Source organism: Bos grunniens, chromosome 2 (assembly GCF_055505025.1).
Source record: "Bos grunniens cultivar Pamir isolate PY7600 chromosome 2, Bosgru_T2T1.0, whole genome shotgun sequence".
In the NCBI taxonomy this organism is placed as follows: domain Eukaryota; kingdom Metazoa; phylum Chordata; class Mammalia; order Artiodactyla; family Bovidae; genus Bos; species Bos grunniens.
The window spans coordinates 97,801,208-97,823,797 of NC_141166.1; the positions used below are offsets into that span (position 1 = coordinate 97,801,208).

At 41.5% G+C, this 22,590-nt stretch overlaps 1 protein-coding gene across 4 annotated transcripts in view; it reads left to right on the forward strand.

The window, feature by feature from the left end:
* The first annotated feature begins 279 nt into the window (after positions 1-279).
* The window catches only part of GALNT5 (polypeptide N-acetylgalactosaminyltransferase 5), a 42,872-nt gene continuing 20,561 nt past the window's right edge, over positions 280-22,590 (forward strand). For 2 of the 4 annotated variants that reach the window (XM_086369312.1, XM_086369317.1), the window contains exons 1-3: positions 280-2,252; positions 15,594-15,760; positions 17,431-17,550. In XM_086369312.1, the coding sequence (XP_086225438.1) occupies positions 799-2,252; positions 15,594-15,760; positions 17,431-17,550 (1,741 nt within the window). In that variant the 5' untranslated portion in view covers positions 280-798. Of the gene's footprint in view, positions 2,253-12,632; positions 12,814-15,593; positions 15,761-17,430; positions 17,551-22,590 lie in introns of those variants that run through there. The other 2 variants (XM_086369338.1, XM_086369327.1) reach the window with 2 other exon arrangements.

Genomic DNA, 22,590 nt, shown 5'->3' on the forward strand with positions numbered 1-22,590 from the left:
AAAACAAAAAGCTGACTTCCAAAGAAACATTTTGATTACCCTGCCTCAAAGAGGCATTCTGAATAAACACCCATCTCTGGTATGGAGGATTGCCCGGACCCTTCTCTAAGCTGTTACCTCTCAAAGCTGAAACATGGAGGCCAATAATTGCTGGGGCAAATTACTTGGAGACCTGGGTACAACAGGGTTAATAAACAGGACTGTGGTAGGTGGGGTTACAAACCAGGAACACATGCCCTCCAAGTTAGATAGCTTTCTTTAATTGCTCTGAAAACAAACACACTCTCACATAACACGGAAGGTGAGAGCTGAATGAAGTTTTCTGGGTAATGGCTTGAAATGTTTTCCTTATGAGAAGTGGTGTTGAGTTACAGTGTGCAGACCGAGAACTGGGAGGAGAGAAGCCGCAGCCCCAGCCGGGCCCCCACCTTTCCTGGGGCTTGTAGGAAGGTGGACATGGGCTCATGGAGATGAGATGAGTGATCTGTTGAACTGTCTGGTGGCTGGAATTGACTGCTCCCAGAGTGGCCAAAGGGCAGTATCGAGCAGGGCTTCACCAGGGGCCAGCTGAGCAGGCACGGATGCTCTGCTGTGAAATGCCACGCAGGCAGAGACTGACAAGCCGTAGGAGCTGAGCTCTCCCCTTGGACGGCTGCTTCCTGCTGTGTTCACGGGAGGGGGGCGCTTTCTGGCAACTTGGCTGCTGCAGCTACTGCTACTGCTACTACTTCAGCTCCCTCTCCACTCAAGGTAAGCAGGCTCAGAGGGAGGGCAGGCTGCAAGGGAAGCCTTTGTACCATGAACAAGATCCGAAAGTTTTTCCGAGGAAGTGGGCGAGTCCTGGCATTTATATTTGCAGCTTCTGTCATCTGGCTGCTCTTTGACATGGCAGCTCTCCGCCTCTCATTCAGTGAGATCAACACTCAGATCCTGAAGGAAGGCATTGTTCGGAGGGAGCGGGTAGGGTTCAGAGTTCAGTCAGACCAGGTGAAGAGCCTTGACAGCAGCAGGACAGAGATGAAGCCCCCACGGAAGGGACACGGGAAGGGCGTGTGGGGCAAAGAGAACTTTAGGAAGACTGAGGAGAGTAAGCTCAAGGTCGAGGATGATTTGGACCAAACCCAGAAGGAAAGAAAAGTACAGAACGCCCCGGGAAGAGGCAAGGTTGCGCCTTTGTGGCATCCTGCATATAGGCAGGCTCACCCAGTGACTTTTACCAAGTGGAAGACAGAGGGGCGAGACATCCGACCTGCAGTTTCCTCTCACCCCATGACACCAAAGCAAATGACAGCTCAGGGGCTTGAGAAAACTCCATTCATTGCAGCAAGGGGAACTCCACTGGCCAAAATATCTGTGCACACAGGACCTGTCGGTATAAACAAGCAGGGCCCGAAGAGCCATGGTCTCAACAGTGACATATCAAAGCAAGCAGCTGAGAGGTACCCCACTGTGACTACCAGTCTTAGTAATGACAGATTAAAGCAGAGGTACCAGGCAGGAGTAAATGAAAGAAACTATCCTGCCAGCCCACCAGTGCCAAGACCCAGGGAAGCCATAGCCTTAAATAAAACTGAGACTCCGAGCAAAGAACTGAATGCAAATAGACACAAAGCCAATAAGAACCTTACCTTTTCCAAGTTCATTGCCAATTCAGATCGCTTAAAGAAGCCATCTATTAATGAGATACAGTGGGGAGGCTTGCTGAAGGATGACAGAGCCAAGGTGGCTGGTGGGAAGAAACTCAATTTGTCTGAAAGCCATGTAGTAATTATAACCAAGGAGGAGGAGCTAAAGACAGACACCAGAGAGGTCCCCAATTCCAACACCAAAACTACATCTACTATAGTATTGGGCAAAAGCCAAGAGAAACGCATTGGCATGAAGAACAATGAGGCATCTTTCTCTTCACTTGCTCTACAGAGAGCAGCAGTATCTCAAGCCAATCAAGCCTTAACTGAGGGACAGGAGTTAGGAAAGATCAACTTAACTGCCAAGACCCGGCCTGCACAACTCAACCAAAGTCAGACAAAAGCCCTTTCACCTGAAGATGGCAGAAGGCACCGTGTGTTAAGAATTGATGCGACACTTTCTCCAAGGGACCCCAAAGCTCCAGGTCAGTTTGGACGTCCAGTAGTTGTTCCCCACGGAAAGGAGAAGGAGGTGGAAAGAAGATGGAAAGAAGGAAATTTCAATGTCTACCTCAGTGATTTGATCCCAGTGGACAGAGCCATTGAAGACACAAGACCTGCTGGGTAAGATCCATTTCTCTTCTCTTTCCTCAGCCCCAGGTATTTTGGGTCTTATACAGAAAAGATTTATTTCTAGATACTTCTGTGTGATTTTTGGTTGCCTAGAGAATTAGAGAAATTGTAATCACTAGGCAGAGTTCAGATAGTCTACCATCCTCCCAAAGAAAAGTTCTGCCATCAGCAGACCCAATGAACTCTCTTTATTCCTTTACTTCTCTGAGACTTTGGCCCTCATCCCCGTTAGCTCATGGTTCTCTTCCCTTTTCTTTAATAGGTATTGAAAACCTACTAAAATGATGAGATGAGCTCAATTCCTAATAAGATGTATATGAACAGTAGAGCTTAAAATGTAATTTCATTAAAACAGTGACAATGAAGTGAATTCTCAATTTTGAAACTTTTTATTACCAGCAAGTTTGTCAGGAGTCTATTCGGAAAAGGAGCATGGGGAAGGAGGCTTCTAGGCCTCTCTGGAATCATATTTTAAGCAGCAGAATTCTGCCTAATTGTGAGTAATGATTATCATAATAGCAAGTGAAGAAGTGACTCTACTCCCTAGAATTTAATAGCCTTTAGAGATGAGGATGGTAGACAGCTCAGGAGCTCAGTGATGCAGGAATAATAATGTTGGAAAAAGTCAATCAGCTAATAAGTAGCAAACACCTGCAAGACACACAAGAATATATTTTATATTTCTAGAGCTTCACTATTTATGAAGCAACTGCATACAAATCACATGAACTTCATAAGAGCCCTACAAAGGAGGTGGCACATATTATGGGTTCAAATGAGCAAATGAGAACACTCAGGAACTATGTCGCTTTCCCAAGGTAACTGAGCTCTACCGCTGCCCAATGAGTCTTCATGAACCAGGTTTTAAAGAATTAAATTCCTATAACTAAAAGGTAGATCACAGAACCTGATCTGATTCAAACATAGTTGGTTCCTGGCTCTTTTCGGCTCACTCATAAATGAAGGTATGAGCCATATGTTGTAGCCACATGTTTAGTTCCCATTAATTGTTAATACAGCTTCATACATGCCTTGATATTCGATTCCTGAGCCAAACAAGGTTTGCCAAGAAGTTGAAATTAGGGACTGTCAAGATTCAGACTTACAATATGTAGTATGTAAATAATGCCCTTGTTTGGCCTATGTAAAAGTAAACAACTCTTCTTTGTGATCTGGATATCAGTCTTACTAGGAAGAAGGCTGGAGAAGGAAATGGCAACCCACTCCAGTGTTCTTGCCTGGAGAATCCCATGGATGGAGAAGCCTGGTAGGCTGCAATCCATGGGGTCGCACAGAGTCGGACATGACTGAAGCGACTTAGCAGCAGCAGCAGCAGCAGGAAGAAGGCAGTTAGAGATGTGCCTGTATTCATACTGGTAAGAAGGGCCTCGTCATTGTGATGTTAATCATTTTCAGCTCTTAGCCATTGACAGACGTCTATCGGCCATGCATTAATCACCTGTTTAGAATAAGCACTCTGCCATTCATGTTCCTCTCCCTGGTGAAACTCACAACCTTGAGGAGAACACAAATAAACCTAACATCCCAAAATAAAAATAAAGAAACTGAGGCCCTGGGAGGCTGTATTGTGTTCATAGAGCTAGTAATTATAGAGAAATGATTAAAATACATGCTCAAAATTATGTTGTGCTATTAATCGCCCATCTCTTGCTAATTACTACAACAAAAAATCTCCCAAATTATGTTGGACCAGCTCTGATCTGAAATCCTGTATATCACATGTCAAATATATCACATATATTTATGATACACTATATCACTATACTGGGGCTTCGCATGTGGCACAGTGATAAAGAATCTGCCTGCCAACGCAGGAGACACAGAAAAGGCAGGTTTGATCCCTAGGTCAGGAAGTTCCCTGGAGTAGGAAATGGCTACCCACTCCAGGATTCCTGCCTGGGAAATCTCATGGACAGAAGAGCCTGGTGGGCTACAGTCCATGGGGCCCCAAAGAGTCGGACACAACTGAGCAACTGAATACACACACATATCACTAAATTACTACATATATATATTTTATATGGCATATTCAAATATGCCAGTATACAGCATATACTATATATGCCACTATGAATGGCATATTACTATACATACCCTATGTAGCATATACTATATGGCCATATACTACCCATGGCAACTTTCAATACAAAATGCCAGTAGTAAAGTAGCTTTATTTTAATATCCCTTCTGTGGTCTGGCAGACTGCTATGGAGCTTGGGGAAAAAAAATCAGACACTGCACAGAAGTCCAGGCTTCAGTTACAAACCAGAGAAAGGGCAATTGTATGAGAGCCAAAGCAAGCAATAATGATGTTATCGTCCATGTGATTTATTGGAAGCTCAATGGCTTCCAGTGCTCGTTATTTTCTAAAATTTGATCTCTGGAAGCTAAGGGTTGCTGCCCAGGAAAGTCACAGTCAGGCTGTCTTTTCTGAAGGAGGCTGTCCCAACTGTAGGAGAAAGTGACACGTGTGCTTGAGAGCATGAGTCAGACAGCGTGTGGCCAGGGCCTCTCCCTCTTATCACACAACCTACCTTGGCTAAATATAGGTGCCCCTAGCAAGCTGCCTATCTGATGCTCTACTCTCCCAACAGGACGGAGGTGACAGTTTAACCAACAGGGATCCTATGTACAGAGCCCCTTTTGTGCCATTCTTACAGGAAAGAGAATAGATTATTTTTCTTTTCTTTTATCCAAACACTGACTACAAGTATGTGAAAATTATGTATTCAAATGGATAAAGGTTGGAAGGAAATACATTTGGTGTTGGTGAAAAGGTTGGTGAAAAACATTTGATTCTTCAGGTTGGCATGATTTAAAGTTGTCTTATTTTGATTTTATTTTTTTCCAGCTTTGCTCAAAAGGTATATGAGATGCTTATAAGTACACACTTACAAGATTTTTTGAGACAATAATTTTTAAAAGTCTGCATGGGGGAAATTGCTATATAATATAGTAAGAATATATGTATGTGTATGTGAAAGAGAGGGGGGAGAAGAGAAAAGAAAGAAGCCAGAAAGAAAAACACCAATACAGCATACTAACGCATATATATGGAATTTAGAAAGATGGTAACAATAGCCCTGTATACGAGACAGCAAAAGAGACACTGATGTATAGAACAGTCTTTTGGACTCTGTGGTAGAGGGAGAGGGTGGGATGATTTGGGAGAATTGCATTGAAATATGTATAATATCATATATGAAACAAGTCGCCAGTCCAGGTTCGATGCACGATACTGGATGCTTGGGGCTGGTGCACTGAGACGACCCATAGGGATGGTATGGGGAGGGAGGAGGGAGGAGGGTTCAGGATGGGGAACACATGTATACCTGTGGCAGATTCATTTTGATATATGGCAAAACCAATACAATATTGTAAAGTTAAAAAATAAAATAAAATTTAAAAAAAGAAAGAAATCTATAAGAATGCAGAAGAACTGGGCTTAAAATTAGTTGCAGTAACAATCCACTGAACCCTTTAAAGTTTAAGAGATCTGGGGACTATCTCCCTTACTGCTTCTTTCATTTCCTCCAAATCTGTGTCATAACTGGCTATTGAATACACATTGAATCAAAACAAGGATTAAAAATCATAGGTTTGCTAGTATGTTTGTTTCGATTTAGTTCCCCCCTGGTAAAGATAATAAGTAGTTACTAGTTCTTAAGAATGATGATTTAACTGATATGCTAGGATGAGGGTAACATGGAGAAGAAGAGAGAAGCAGGATTTCTAGGACAACGTCTCCTGCTCTTGTTCTAAAACCAGACTCTTTAAAACCTGCTCTTCCCTCCTTTTCTCCTGAGTCCCAAAGAACCATTCTAAGGTGTTGAGATGCAGTAATGGCCTTTTTCAAAAGCACAAACCCCTTTCTGTCATCAGCATTATTTTACTGTCCTTTTTAGTGCCACCTAGATTTCTACCCCTTGCCCTGTGGCTATCACTTATGGAGTGTGCCGGTCTCTCCAATGAGGGCCTTTAGCATAAGGATAGTTAGTCTCATGATCTTTTTCTACACATCAAGTTCATTACTACCCACTGATGTTTTTCTTAACTGGTCCCTTCCCACAGCTTCCTACTATCCTCACCTTGTAGTCTTCACCCCCAAACATCTTAACCTGACATTGCTTACCATCTAACTGTATCTCACTTCCACCTGTACCATGATTTGACTTAACCTCTGTACTTCAGTGACCCTTAATGCTCTTGTTGTTACTAAAACACTCCTTACTATGTGCTGTTCACTAACTAGAGCCTTGAGAATCTGTTTCACCTTGTCAGTGAAATTCAAAGCTTCAGGAAGAAACTCTGTCATTTACTTCATTTTGTATCCCCTTAGCACAGAGCACCAGTGGTGAAGAATCCGCCTGCCATTGCAGGAGATGGGGGTTTGATCCATACGTTGGGAAGATCCCCTGGAGGAGGAAATGGAAATGCACTCCAGTGTTCTTGCCTGGGAAATCCCATGGACAGAAGGAACCTGGAGGGCTCCATCCATGGGATCTCAAAAGAGTCAGACACGACTGAGTGACTAAACAACAGAACTGAGCACAGGGCAGGGCACTCAAAAGATTCACGTTTATGCAATATGGTTTTGAAGACAAGTTTCTCTTATTTTTGAAAATTGACACTATTTTTTTAAAAAAATGAATGACAGATACCTATTCAAATTAGGTTGTGAGAAGTCACTTTACAAATTAGTAATAATGACTTAATAGTAACTTCCTAAATTTTCATTTTGGATATATAGAGTATGTTAGTGTCTTGTTTAAGGTAAATATGTCCTCTTCTAACACTATGATCTATTCATTAAGTCATGTTTATTCACTAATTCATATTTCTGTTGTTGTTTGTCATGCATTTTAATGTTTTGATTTTCAATAGATGAAAATCTCCTTGCTTCATTCATAAGAAAGTTTTCTGCCCATAAGTAAAATGCAATTTCATTTTTGCCTAGAATTTTTGCCTATAAAATATGCTTCAAATAAAATACATTTTTGACAGTCATTTCACATTTCCATATTAAACCCTTTCTTTATAAAAAGATAATCCTTGCAGTTCCTACTCGTATTGAAGCTTGGTTTAGCCAGCAATAATCAATACACCCACACAAGATTTACTAAGATAGAGTCCTGCCTACTGGAAATGCAAGCCAATTCTCCTTAGAGAGGTCTGTCCTGTGGCCTGCAGCTAGAGGGAAGATGAAACTCCAAAAAGGAACCTATTTTAAGAGTGCACTTCCTGAATCTGCATTTAGAGAAAAATGACTCAAGGACACATTTGCTGCCAGCATTTAGTTTTTTAGAGTACAGTAAGAATTACAGCGTGCTCCTCCAGCGCTGCTGCGTCGTCATGATGTTAGTCGATTGTTTAATTTAATGCTTTGCTTTTCCTGCAGTATTCTGGCAAGCCCCTCTATAAAGCAATTAAAATGGGTCTATTCTCTTAGCCTAGAGCTGGGACTGTCAACCAATAATTTAATTCCTTCCTACACACTAAAGAGAGTTTTCTTTTGGCACATGTGAAAAGCAAAAGATAGCACCATGCATTTGCCACAAACCAGTCTAATTCACTGAGGGAAAAGAAGAACCTTTCTAGATCCTTAGTTTCTATCTGCCCTGTTCTTCCAATCCTAGTAAGGTCCAAAACCACAACTAATGAACTGCTGGAGGAGGAGCTCGAAGAGAGAAAATAGACTGATTCCAGAGCTTTCCATACTTCAGGCTTCTAGATGTGTGTATCAGGCTGAAAGAAAAAGAAACTGAACAGTGAGATGAAGCTCAATCTCCTTAGTTTTACATTGGATTAATATTTCAGTTGGTGAAATGAGATAGCTTTTGTGATTTCAGTGACTGGAAAAGCTACGAGATCTCCCTAAGAAACCAAACAAGGGCAGAGGGGGAGAAAATCTCAGAAGATGGATTTTAATAGGTTGTTTCCTGCTTTTTCTTCTATAAATGTACACAAAGCAATGTTGCGTGTTGCTTCTGAATTGTGCGTGCGTGTACACGTTCATGCACATTTGTGTGTTTGTGTGTGTTAGAGGGCAGTGTGCCATTTCACTAAAAAGCTGTATCTGAAAGCTGGAAATACACAGCAGAATTTGTTTAAAAGGTGCAAGATAGACCATAACAAAACAAAGGGTAAATGTGGCCAAAAGATGACTATAGAGTTTTTGATGTTTTTAGTTATCACACTCTCCTCACAATTGGGGTGATAAGGAGAGAAATGATCAGAAGGTATAAAACACACTTCCGCTACTGACTTGAAGAGAAAAAAACAGGTAAGAAATGACTAATTAATGTAAAACTGAGAAATGGTAAAACAAATCAATGACTTTGTCTCCTAAATACAGCCAAAGACCTAGAAATATTTATGGGAGAAAGGAATTGGTAAATGTAGAAATTTGAACCTGTGTACACTTCTTGGTACAGACCTCATCCAAGGCCCAGTTTAACCATCGTAAAATAATTCATCAAATTCTTACAGTGATATTGCAGTGAGTACTCTTGTCCCATAAAATAGCTTTCTTTTGGGCTGTTCTGGGTGAACCATTCAGAGCAGAGTTTCCTAAGAAGAGAACAGTTTTAGGTCAAGGCTCAGAAAATTGGGGAAAAGTAGCAATATTTAGAAGCTCTGTTTTGTTGTTTGCTTTCAGAAGGAAGGGAGCATTTTAGAATCTCCTCTATGTTTAAAAAAAAAAATCTATATTTTTCTACACTAAAATACCTTCTAAATTGGCCCCACTTCTAAAACATTTGTGTATGGATATGTGTGAGAAGGAGCTATAGAGAGAGAAGCAGAGTATTCACAAAGGGCTTTACTACTTGCCTTCTCATTTGTTCCTTAAACCCATCCCTCAAGACAGGTACTGTCACCATCCCAGCTTCACCGAAAGAGAAGCTGAGACTTAGAGAGGAGGCTGAGGTCTCAGATGGCAGTTGGTAAGGTGGTTGGCACAGTTCATTCTATTCCACATCTGTTTGCTCACTGCTTGTCATAACCTGGGCAGCTGGGACCTTTTATCTTCCATGTACATCACCTTACCTGATCCTTAAAACAGCCATACCAGATTGATAAAGTGATACAGATGAGCAAACAAAGCACATAGAAAGGTAACTTGCCCAGGGACTCACAGCTCATGCATGGCAAGGTTGGGATCCAACCCTTAGTCTTCCTCACTCAGCAGTAATTCTATACCCCAGGCTGGCTCTCACATAGACACCTGCTCTGCCCTCATGGCAACCATCCTATCTCCACCTCTCCCGAGATTGTCCAGGTCTCTCTCAATAAGGGATCTCTCCCTTGCTGAGCCTCACCAAAATGGTGCCTATTATGCTCCATGTAGTGATTGTGTGTGTATGCATTTGTGTGTTTTATATGTGTGTGTTTATTCTAACCAATCCTCACAGTCACACTATGAAAGACATACTTTCGTATGTGATTTACAGGTCAGAAAAGTGAGACTCTGAAAGAATAAATGATAAATCTGCTGTCCCAGCAAACTAAGAGCAGATTCGCAGTTCAAAAGAAAGTTTTCTGTCCAATTCTAATACTCTTTCCATTGGATACAGCTCGTCTCTCCTTTGTTTCCCTATAATCATATGACTTGAGCAGAAATTAAAACAGCTGTCTTCCTTATACTCGGGAGGGAGTGGGGAATAGAGTCAGAGGTATTTGAGGTAGTTTTGCACATCAGTTATCTTGTCAGGGAGAAAATTTATAGGAAATCACCTTCTATTCAGCATTAAGCAAAGATGATTCTTTAAAACTGCCCAACAACCACAGCTTAGCAGTGAACAAATATCTCTGAGCTCCTTTCTACTCTGCCATCTCACATCTGAGCATAGATCCTGCCTTCAAGGCAAATAGAACAAAATGTTCCTTGGAAATAGAGTGAACTACTCAGGCAAGGATGAGAAAGGCTGAGCCTGGCCTGAGAGAGGGCACAAGTGTTTGAGCTGCAAACTGAAGGGAGTTAAAGACATAGGGGGAGGGGGTAAAAAGAGTGATCCATTGAGAAACAGGGAAATCTGACCTGAGACTGGGGAGAGCAGAGAGGGTGGATATGAGACCATAGAAATAAGCATGAGTCCAGACCAAGTAGGACCTTGTTAAAGTGCTTCAAGGACCAATGGGAAAATACCCAAAGACTTAAAACCCAAAACAGCAATTTAATTTACCTTTTCTCAGATGTCTTCTGACCCAGAGGGAAGCACTAATGGGTGAATGAGGCTAAAATTGCATAGAGCATTACAGAATATTAACATTAGATAAAACTTCCTTCAAAAGATCTCTAATCCCACCCCTTACATTACAGAGAAGGCTGAGGAGGGAATGACTTGCCCAAGGTCCCAGGACCCTCCAGGAGAGACAGAACTACCTCCACAGTGCTCTAACCTCAACCTAGAACTATTTCTGTCACATCACGCCACATCTTGCTTTCCCCCCTCCCATCCATCCCCACTCTGACAGCTGCCTGCTCAATAGACTATTGTCAAAGTGGTGAATGCTGTGGCTGGTGGCTTCTATTTCTAAGCTTGAGTCCAGTAGCTTTGACAGGTAGACGGTTGCCTCAGGACTACAGATTCAGCCTTTGGAGTGTGACTAAAATCTTCTCAGTGATCACAGGTGATTCTGATTAAATGTCAGGGCTGGGCTTCCCTGGTGGCTCAGACGGTAAAGAAACTGCCCGCAATGTGGGAGACCTGGGTTCTATCCCTGGGTTGTGAAGATCCCCTGGAAGAGGGCATGGCAAAGCACTCCAATATTCTTGCTTAGAGAAACCCATAGACAGAGGAGCCTGGTGGGCTACAGATCATGGGGTCACAAAGAGTTGGACACAACTAAGTGACTAAGCACAGCACAGTCTACTCTTGAAAGAACAAAACCTAAAAGTAAAAGTTTTATAGAACAACTATACCCCCTTATCAGTGAGAAGAATAGAAGAAGCCAAATAATTCCAAGGTCTTACAGAAAAGAATATAATTCTGGACCGAGCTCCTCAGATAGATGCTCTATTCTCTCTGTGATCCTCCTGAAGATACCAGAGCTTGGGGAGGGAAGGCCCCAGAACGCTCACACTGAGGCAGTAGTTGAATTGCAAATAGAAGCTGAGAGAATATTCTCCTCAACCTTCTGTTCAAACCTGCGAACACTGAGACTTGACCCACATAGTCCATTTTGACTGTTTTGGAATAAAAATGAAAAATTCATAGACATGAGGGAATATTATCATCCTCTCAATCATCTGATTTGAAACCTTCTTTATTCGATAGGATACATTCAAAGCAGTTTAGTGGCTGAGCCGTCAGCACACACAAGGCAAGAAGGCAAAACACATCACTTTCTGAGTCTCTTGGTAAATGACGAGTCCTCGATGGATTTGGATTAAAGGACTGCCTGGGAAAAGGGCAGTGCACCCAGTCAAAATGTGTGCATGTGTTTTGTGGATAATCATATGACCTTGCCGTTTTTGTTTTTTCCTTTTACCATGGAGTTTACAAAGTATTTTTATCTCCATTGTCTCATCAAATTTTTACAGACAGTCTGTGATGAAGGCACTGTGATTTCATCCTGAAAATGAGGAAACTGAGATTCTGAAAAGTTCTGACTTGCCCATAGTCATGCAGTCAGGATCAGAAAGGTCTAAATCTTGAGTTCCTTGTCATCTTCCTCAAGTTCAGGGTGTGTCTGTCTCACCAGAGTAGTGTATCCACATGGGCAGGACAGTGGAGTCCCCACATTAGTCTCCATTTGTTTTTAGTACTTGAATTGACTACAGTAATCTTTGGGTTAGTTTGTAAGTATAGCACAAGGTCTGTAGACTCTAAATACCTCACTTGTGCCATGCATGGGCATATAGGATACAAATATGATTTCTTAACCTCAAAAAAGCTTTTAAACTCAGAAGTATCTTGTATTAACTTAGACTTTACCTGAGCTGCAACTCTTCCTTCCAATATAGCAGAAAGGTTTCCACTGGGCAAATTGGAGGAAAGGAAATTTGCTTCAGTTGGGTCAGTGTTGGATAACATATAAATAGTTTCACCACCTATGGGAAGTCGATGACAGTCAGTGGGTAAGAATTTTGTAAGAGTTAATAAGACCAAAAGACTTTCCAGTTTGACACACTGTGCTTTTCAACAAAACAAGCATGCTGGGTTTTCTAGACACCTGGAAACATGTTTAACCTGTTTAGTGATGCAGAAAACCAGGTAGCTTTATATGTAGAGTGGCCAAGCATCTCAGCCACCCGAACCAAGACACACTACAAAGCTTGGTATTTGAAACCCCCCACATCGCCTTCTGTGTCCCTCTTCCCATCTTTAATGTCACCCTCTTTTCCAGGCACCGTATGACCTGTAAACATAATCTTCCACAGGATCACCCTCAATGTAATTCCCCAAATGCGTCTAAAATATACATTTGTTCATAACTGGCAGAGGTGCCATCTCCTGGGATAGAAATCTACATATTCATCTAGTGAAATTCTTCATGATCAGTCCTGATGGGGAAATTAAAGCATCACGTAAGTAAGGTTGAGAGGTGAGGAGGGACAGATTATTTGGTGAAGAGTGCTGCCTTTCCCAAACCTCTCAAATTTCTGAGGGTTCTGTCAACCTCTAATTTCAGAGTGGCTCACATTACCTCCTAGAACTTTCTTCTGAAAGAGACCAAAACTCTATTGAATTATACTATGAAAAGATCCATCGACTTTAGCCTGCTTGCCTAATTCTCCCCAATGTATTTTCATTTGTAACTAGATGTTTCTGAAGTCAACCGCATTTTAATGATAAGACAACTTTGGGACTTCACAACTAAGGCTTGTTGATTCACATAGCTCAGGCAGAATTCATGCAGCTGACCCTTCCTTTTTAGAACTGATTTATTTTTTTCAGGGGCAAATGTTGTGAAGAATATTTAGGTGTGAAATGAGTATTTCCCATTCATTTACACTATAAAATTAGAGATGAGGGAGTCACAGAAGGTCATTGATGTTTTCTATACTCTTCTTTCATTCAGGCTAATCAACTCCTCTTCGCTTTACTTTCTCTTACCCAGCTTAGAGCCTAAGGTGGGCTATTTAACCAGACTACACTAGTACCTTCAAAATCTTCCACCGCTTTTGTTTCTACCTCACTTTCTCTGATGATCCCCAGATCTGGATTAAACCATCTGTTCACATTTCCATACACAGCCTTCCTAATGAATGGTGCTGGGTAGGTCATTTAACTTCTCAAGCTTCAGTCTGCTCTATTTGAAGAACAACATAATAGTATGCATTTTAAGCAGTTGTTAAAAAGATTGAATTTATGTACATAATAGTATTTTACCATGCAAATGGTATTTTACCATGCAGTAAAGTGCCATGCAAATGTGTTTTTTCTATGGTTTTTACTCATATATTGTTTTGTTTGTGGACTAAGCACAGTGCCATTATGCTGTCTCACAGAAATGCCTGCTTCCACAAAATGCCACATCTACTGCCAGCTGCTTTTATTCTTGTGGACTTACAACTTCCTGAATAGCTATTACAGGAACCAAACTGGACCAGAGCTTGAATCCCAACTCCACCATTGACTGGCAGTATAATCATGGCATAGTCTCCCCATGATTTCAATTATTCTTCTATAAAGAGGGAAGAAGAAATGCTGTTGGTTTGAGGTTTAAAATGAAATAATGCAGAAGGCTGATAATATTTATTTATGATCATCATAATTTAATTATTACATTACAGAGAGTGTCTGAGTTAGAAAAATGGCAAATACTCTTTGTGAGTGTCCACTGGGTACCATCATGTGAAGAGTTACCCAGGCAGGAGATGGAAGACTGCCAGCAGTGAGGCTTGATGCACTTCAGGGTATGGAGAAAACCCAAGACCAATTACAACCCACCTGAATACCAACTCCCACTATAGTCATGTTCTCATTTCCATGCCAGCAAAATGATTTCAACTGTGGCTACCCTGGAGCACAAAGAATCTCAGCAAGGACCCCTTAAATAGATACGGAAGCTATCTATTTAAGAGTTTAAGTAGTGTATAATACATATCATATATATCCATAAATACATTCACATGCAGTGGGAAAGAATATTTTCTTTGGCACTTGGCAGAAGGCCAGTTGAGAAGGCAATCATAAATGGCTTTGTAGCATTAAGTGAATTAATGTTAATTAAGTAACATTAAGTAAGAGAATAGGAATGTTCTCTTGTGGTCTATAACCTAATTGGGAAAGCAGTAGCTACCATTTGGTGAATTCCTCAGCCCAGAAACTGTGCTAGATATTTTATTTACATGCATTCTCACTAAGCTGTAAATCTCTTTTCAATAAGGCATGTTACCTCATTTTACATATGAGGAAACTGAGGCACAGAAGGATTAAGTAAAGAATCTAGACGACAATTTGAAAAATTTTTGGTGGTGAGCTTCAAAATAGTGTCTTAACCACCTATAAAGCCAGTGTCCTTTCCACTACAGGGTGATGTCTTCACAGGAAGTTCTCATGTCTTGCATGGTTAGGCCTCTTAGCAACAATTGTCACTGGGTCTGTCAACATGCAGGAAGCAACAGGTTAGACCCCTCAGTTGAGAAGATCCCCTGGAAGAGCAAATGGCTACCCACTTGAGTATTCTTGCCTGAGAAATCCCATGGACATAGGAGCCTGGTGGGCTACAGTCCATGGGGTTGCCAAAAAGACAGAAATAACTTGGCAAGTAAACAAAAACAAATATCCTTCCTCTGCTCTTTATTTTATTTATAACTCTCTCCAACAAAAGTGCACAAGAAAATCATCATATAGATAGATGGATAGATAGATAGACGATGTGTGCATGCTAAGTCACTTCAGTCATGTCGGACTTTTTGCAACCCTATGGACACAGGCCAGCCATGCTCCTCTGTCTGTGGAATTCTCCAGGCAAGAATACTGGAGTGGGTTGTCATGCCTTTCTCCAAGATAGATGATAGATAAACAAAGAAATAGATGATAGACGGATTGATGGATAGATAGGTAAGTAACTAGATGATTGATAGATAACTTGAGTGTATGTGTATTTACACACAATTGCACCTTGTGGGTTTTTCTTAGAGGACTTACAACAAGAATTTTCTCATAGTTCTAGAGTCTGGAATGGCACCAGCAGGTTGGGTTTCTGTGAGGCCTCTTTCCTCAACTTATAGACAGTCATCTCTCTCCGTGTCCTCAGAGAGAGAGAGAGAGAGAGAACTCCATTTCTGCTGTCTCTTCCTCTTACACCTTGTGGATCTTGTTGGCACACTTTTTGTGCTCTGCTTATATTCTGGCCCAGGTGTGCAGAGCAACTTGTTCACAATAACCTCCCAACCACCAGTATCATCATGTGCTTTGTGGATGAGGTGTGGTCCACTCTCCTGAGGTCTGTACATAGCGTCCTCAACCGCTCTCCTCCCCACCTCATCAAGGAGATTCTACTGGTGGATGACTTCAGCACCAAAGGTAAGAAAACTACTCCCTGGAAAATCAAAGTTTGATGCGAGGCAATAACAATTCGGATACAAAAATTACAGGATAATTTGATAAAGAATGAATGATTTATAAATGCCCAATCATTGTTTGATACTGTGGCTTAGAGGCATAAGTCCAAGCATCTGTGAATTACAGAAAGTCATCTCAACCACCCATGGCCTTGTCCAGCTAGTCACCGCAGACTCTCCTTCAGCTGTGACTTCTCTGTTGTGTAGGAGTGATTTTCTAATTACAGGTCTTTGGAGATGGGTACTTTGAGGTCCTGGAGACCAGAAGATGTTCTCTACAATTGCATAAATGCCTTTTTATGAAATCTAACAAGCAAAGATGCCACAATTAACAGAGTTAGTTATAGAAGACAATGAAATGTAAGCCCTACGGCTTCTGCTTTATTATATGTTCAGCTAAGAGTTGAGAAGACAAGTTGCCAATGGGACCAGAAAAATGAGGTTCCAACAGAGTTCAAAGGCAGAATTCACCAGTGTCTTTACTTTTTTGTTTTGATTACAGTGAAGAATCTCTCTCTTTGGACTGTAAAAAACTGGGTATGTAAGTGGTCCCATGACTGCCAAAGGTCCTAGACCACATTACAAAAATCCCCAAATGCAACCCACTTCAGAAAAACTTAAAAAGTAGCAAAGAGACAGCAACCTTAATAGAACACTTTAGCCTTGGTCATGACAACAAGGACATGAGCCAGTTCTCACTTCTCTCTCTTAGAGTGCCTACCAGGGTCACACTGAGCTCCAGGAGCAGGGAGATATATAAGGAAAACTGGTTGAAAACGTTGAGAAGTAGTCTTGAAAGCATCAACAGAAATAGAATCTAGTTACCAAGCAGATAACAGTCCCTTTAGGAATGGCCTATTCAGATTTTGTGGCCCTGAAGGATCTATGCTGCTGCTATTGCTGCTAAGTCACTTCAGTTGTGTCCGACTCTGTGCGATCCCATAGACGGCAGCCCACCAGGCTCCCCCATCCCTGGGATTCTCCAGGCAAGAACTCTGGAGTGAGTGAAGGATCTATGAAGTCCTCTTTAAGAGAAAGATGACACGATTGGTAGGAAAGCGAGCAGCAGAAGTATTCACAGAAGCCATTCCTACCTGGGATATGTCAATACCTTAATCATACATAGAAGTAACTGTAAGCTACATAAATATACCACCCCCCCACAAAGAGCAAGAAAGCAGAGGTGTGATGGAGAGAGTGTCATAGTAGGAAGTGGCAATGGTCTTAGCCAATTGCAGTTGCAATATCTTTCTTTTGCAAATTTTTCAATTTGCATACAATGCATGGCCTCTCTCCTAGGTCTTAGAAGAGGCCTTTACAAGGGGAAAAGTTTGTGCAGAAACCGAGCTTCATTTATTTCAAGGTAAATTTGTACCTGTCCTGACAAATGCTCAGAAAAAGTGAGCCCTTCTCTTGATAACTCATCTACACTGAAAGGTGGATTTGAGTTTTAGGAAAACAGAAACTTAGAGTATTGAACCCAAAAATCCATTTAAGAAAATGACATCATGGCTCAAAGGATAAAATATAGTGACTATGGTAAATATCATAGTTTTGGGTATTTGATCTGATCTTATTTGATCCAGATATTATTTTTAAAGTATTTCCTTGTCTAATTTCTCCCTGATATAGACTACCTAAAAGATAACTTGGATAAATACATGTCTCAGTTTCCAAAAGTTCGGATTCTTCGCCTCAAAGAGAGACATGGCTTAATAAGAGCCAGGCTGGCAGGGGCACAAAAGGCAACAGGTAAGAAGCTGCTAATTTTTTGTTTTTGCTACATCTTTATTTTAGTTTAATCTTTTCCAAATACATATCAAATTTGAAATAATACTACAATGAGCACTCCTATGTCCATCATTTCATTCCACCAGTTTCTAACTTTTTGCAATATGAATCCCACTAAACTGTTTCAATGACACACTGAGGGGTCACAACTCTGAAAAACTCCAGCTAGGTACATTTTAATTACTTGCCACTATTCAGTAGAGGGTATATTCCCAAACCATCACAGAAGGACATTCTTTTTCCTAATTAACATTGTTGTGGACCCCTTTATGAATGATAATAAAAATCAATTACCTAAAAACAAAATGGGAAAAATATATAACTATATACACAATTATATATACATATATCTAGATATATACATAATTACATATATGTGGGTATATGTCTATTTGAACACTCATATATATGAACTAGACAACAAATTAACAATTACTCTGGCAAGCTGCTGTGAAGTTTCAAAACATGTGTTCTCAATTTCTGTCCCTGTCTCCCTATGGGTGGCAGTGTCTATGACCCACACTTAGAGCAGCAATAATGGAGGGCTGATTTCTGAGTTTGGAAAGAAGCAGAAAGATCTATTTGAATGGAGTTAGAAATAGACTCATCTAAGGATAAATTCAGTGGCCTTAAAGTGCACCTGACCCTGTGGGGAGTTTAAGGAAATTCAGGGTCCTGCACCAGCTTTAGTTCAGTTCAGTTCAGTTGCTCAGTTGTGTCCAACTCTTTGCGACCCCATGAACTACAGCACGCCAGGCCTCCCTGTCCATCACCAACTCCCAGAGTTCAATTAAACTCATGTCCATCGAGTCGGTGATGCCATCCAACCATCTTACGCTCTCTCATCCCCTTCTCCTCCTGCCCTCAATCTTTCCCAGCACCAGGGGCTTTGCAAATGAGTCAGCTCTTTGTATCAGGTGGCCAAAGTATTGGAGTTTCAGCTTCAACATCTGTCCTTCCAATGAGCACTCAGGACTGATCTCCTTTAGGATGGACTGGTTGGATCTCCTTGCAGCCCAAGGGACTCTCAAGAGTCTTCTCCAACACCACAGTTCAAAAACATCAATTCTTCAGCACTCAGCTTTCTTTATAGTCCAACTCTTACATCCATACATGACTACTGGAAAAACCATAGCCTTGTCTAGACAGACCTTTGCTGACAAAGTAATGTCTCTGCTTTTTAATATGCTGTCTAGGCTGGTCATAACTTTCCTTCCAAGCAGTAAGCGTCTTTTAATTTCATGGCTGCAATCACCATCTGCATGCAGTCATTTTGGAGCCCCCAAAAATAAAGTTAGCCACTGTTTCCATTCTTTCCCCATCTATTTGCCATGAAGTGATGGGATCAGATGCCATGATCTTCGTTTTCTGAAAGTTGAGCTTTAAGCCAACTTTTTCACTCTCCTCTTTCATTTTCATCAAGAGGCTCTTTAGTTCTTCTTCACTTTCTGCCATAAGGGTGGTGTTATCTGCATATCTGAGGTTATTGATATTTCTCCCGGCAATCTTGATTCCAGCTTGTGCTTCTTCCAGCCCAGCATTTCTCATGATGTACTCTGCATATAAGTTAAATAAGCAGGGTGACAATATACAGCCTTAACGTACTCCTTTTCCTATTTTGAACCAGTTTGTTGTTCCATGTCCAGTTCTAACTGTTGCTTCCTGACCTGCATACAGGTTTCTCAAGAGGCAGGCAGATAGTATTCCCATCTCTTTCAGAATTTTCCACAGTTTATTGTGATCCACACAGTCAAAGGCTTTGGCATAGTCAATAAAGCAGAAATATACATTTTTCTGAAACTCTCTTGCTTTATCGATGATCCAACAGATGTTGGCAATTTGATCTCTGGTTCCTCTGCCTTTTCTAAAACCAGCTTGAACATCTGGAAGTTCATGGTTCATGTATTGCTGAAGCCTGGCTTGGAGAATTTTGAGCATTACTTTACTAGCATCTGAGATGAGTACAATTGTGTGGTAGTTTGAGTATTCTTTGGCATTGCCTTTCTTTGGGATTGGAATGAAAACTGACCATTTCCAGTCCTGTGGCCACTGCTGAGTTTTCCAAATTTGCTGACATATTGAGTGCAGCACTTTCACAGCATCATCTTTTAGGATCTGCAATAGCTCAACTGGAATTCCATTACCTCCACTAGCTTTGTTCGTGGTGATGCTTCCTAAGGCCCACTTGGCTTCACATTCCATGATGTCTGGCTCTAGGTGAGTGATCACACCATCGTGGTTATCTGGGTCATGAAGATCTTTTTTGTACAGTTCTTCTGTGTATTCTTGCCACCTCGTCTTAATATCGTCTGCTTCTGTTAGGTCCATACCATTTCTGTCCTTTATTGAGCCCATCTTTGCAAGAAATGTTCCCTTGGTATCTCTAATTTTCTTGAAGAGTTCTCTAGTCTTTCCCATTCTATTGTTTTCCTCTATTTCTTTGCATTGATAGCTGAGGAAGGCTTTCTTATGTCTCCTGGCTATTCCTTGGAACTCTGCATTCAAATTGGTATATCTTTCCTTTTCTCCTTTCCTTTTTGCTTCTCTTCTTTTCTCAACTATTTTTAAGGCCTCCTCAGACAACCATTTTGCCTTTTTGCATTTCTTTTTCTTGGGGATGGTCTTCATCCCTATCTCTCATGCAATGTTAGCCAAGACTGTAATTCAGGGACTGTTCAGGGCCCTCATTGAGCAGGGCTGACCAGCCTAGTGAGTCCTCCCAAACTCCCCCAGAGCACTCCCCAGCCCTCACAGGTAGAGTACAGGCAGCAGATGGCTCTGGGTCTGAAGAGTCTCTGTAATCAGAGATCTACATTGATGCCACTGCAGAATCTTTTCTAGAATGCATAACCAAACAAAAAGATCAAAGATAAGAATCTGAATCCAGAATCTCATAGGCCTTGAGCTACTCATTTATCCTTTAGGATTCAGGGAAAAAAGAAGAGGAACCACAGGCAAAGTTGAAATTAGCTAGTCGAGGACATGGGAGAAGGCAATGGCACCCCACTCCAGTACTCTTGCCTGGAAAATCCCATGGGCGGACGAGCCTGGTAGGCTGCAGTCCATGGGGTCGCAAAGAGCTGGACACAACTGACTGACTTCACTTTCACTTTTTACTTTCATGCATTGGTGAAGGAAATGGCAACCCACTCCAGTGTTCTTGCCTGGAGAATCCCAGGGACAGGGGAGCCTGGTGGGCTGCCGTCTATAGGATGGCACAGAGTCAGACATGACTGAAGCGACTTAGCAGCAGTAGCAGTAGCAGTAGCAGTAGCAGCAGTCAAGAACATGCAGAAGCTGAAGTCGAGTTGGCCTCGTTTTGGTCTCAGAGAGTCTTTTAGAGTCTTCCACAAAGAAATAAGGGCAAATCTGTAACTCTTTAACTTCAAGCAATTTCCCTCCACATTCAGGCTCCAGGGCATGATAGATTCTTTCTCTCCATCTCATTCAGTCATCAATTGTTTACTGAGAATGAGGAATTAGGTCAAGCAGGATTTCAAAAATTAAAAGACAGGCCTTGGTCAGTGGGTCTCAAGGGAAAGTCTTTTACATAAAGGCAACAGAAGTAAAAAGAAAAGGGGTAATTTGGATACAAAAAACAAGCCAGATATCATGATAGTGTTGAACACACCAAGCCAGTTATAACCCTGACAAGAGCAGCCTGCAGGTGGGCAGGTTTGATAGTGCTCTGATTCTGGAGGGTCAGAGTAGAGATCAGATTCTCATTTCCTATATAACACGGCAGTTAGCAAAATAGCTGTAATGCTGTGAGCATTCCAAAGAGTCAGTTGGCTAATTTTAAATATGTGGACAACAAGTGACATCTAACTTCCAATGCCAATGCTGACATTCCCTGAAGAGCAACAGTCCTTTTATAAATTTCTACAACTTGTTTCTTCTGCAGGTCAAACAGGTAGCTTCCTTAGTATCACTTATAAATCATTCTTTAAAATTAAGTGAGCAGCAGGTCCACATTCATCAAGGAACTCTAAACACAGCACTATCACCAACCAGTGCTAGCAGCAGTATCCTAAGCTGGTCAGCTAAATCTAAGGGGGGTCAATGCTCAACAAGGAGCCAAAGCTATTTGGCACATTGAGCATGTCTGAGTTGGCACAAAAAATTGAAAACTAAGTAAGTTACAACCAAACCCATCGGCAAACAATCCAGTATGTCTGGAATCTACTCTCAGAACAACCTTCCAGGTAGTTATCAATATGGAGTTAGTTATTTTGAGCTCTAGCCTGAACAACGGTTGAAAACCAGTCATCGTAATAGCTATCTATTAGGAATCGAGGTTATTAGGTATACTTTGAAATATCTCCATAATGTAAAGCTCAAAGAGATTAAGTAATTTATCCAATGTGGCCAAGAAAAGTAGAGCTACGATGAAGACAGTTCTGGGGAAATTCAATCCTATGCCATTTCACCATGCCCACAAGTGGGGAAATAAATGCACGTTTGAGGATCCATCTTGCTGCCACTAGGGAAAGGCAATCTAGTAGAGACTAGACTCTTTAAACACCTCGACTGAATGGACCAGGATAGGAGTGGTGAGAAAGAAGACCATCTTTTATACATTCTATACAGCTAGACCATTTGTGTTTAGTTGCTCAATCATGTTTGACTCTTTGCGACCCCACGGACTGTAGCCCCTGCCAGGCTCCTCTGTCCATGGGGATTCTCCAGGCAAGAATACAAGGGTGGGTTGCCATGCGCTCCTCCAGGGGATCTTCTCAACCCAGGGATCAAACCCAGGTCTCCTGCATTGCAGGCAGATTCTTTACTATCTGAGCCACCAAGGAAGCCCAATAGGACTAAGCAAACATACTTGTATACCTTATACACCTAGATGAACCCTAAAAGCCTTCCCAGGATAAGGAGAAGTCTATGCAAGAGGGCACCCTTAGAAAACAATAGCTTCCATTATCAAGTAATCCATAACTCCTGGAAAATAGGAACCCCCTCCCCCAATCCCAGCATGATCAGGAGATGTAACTG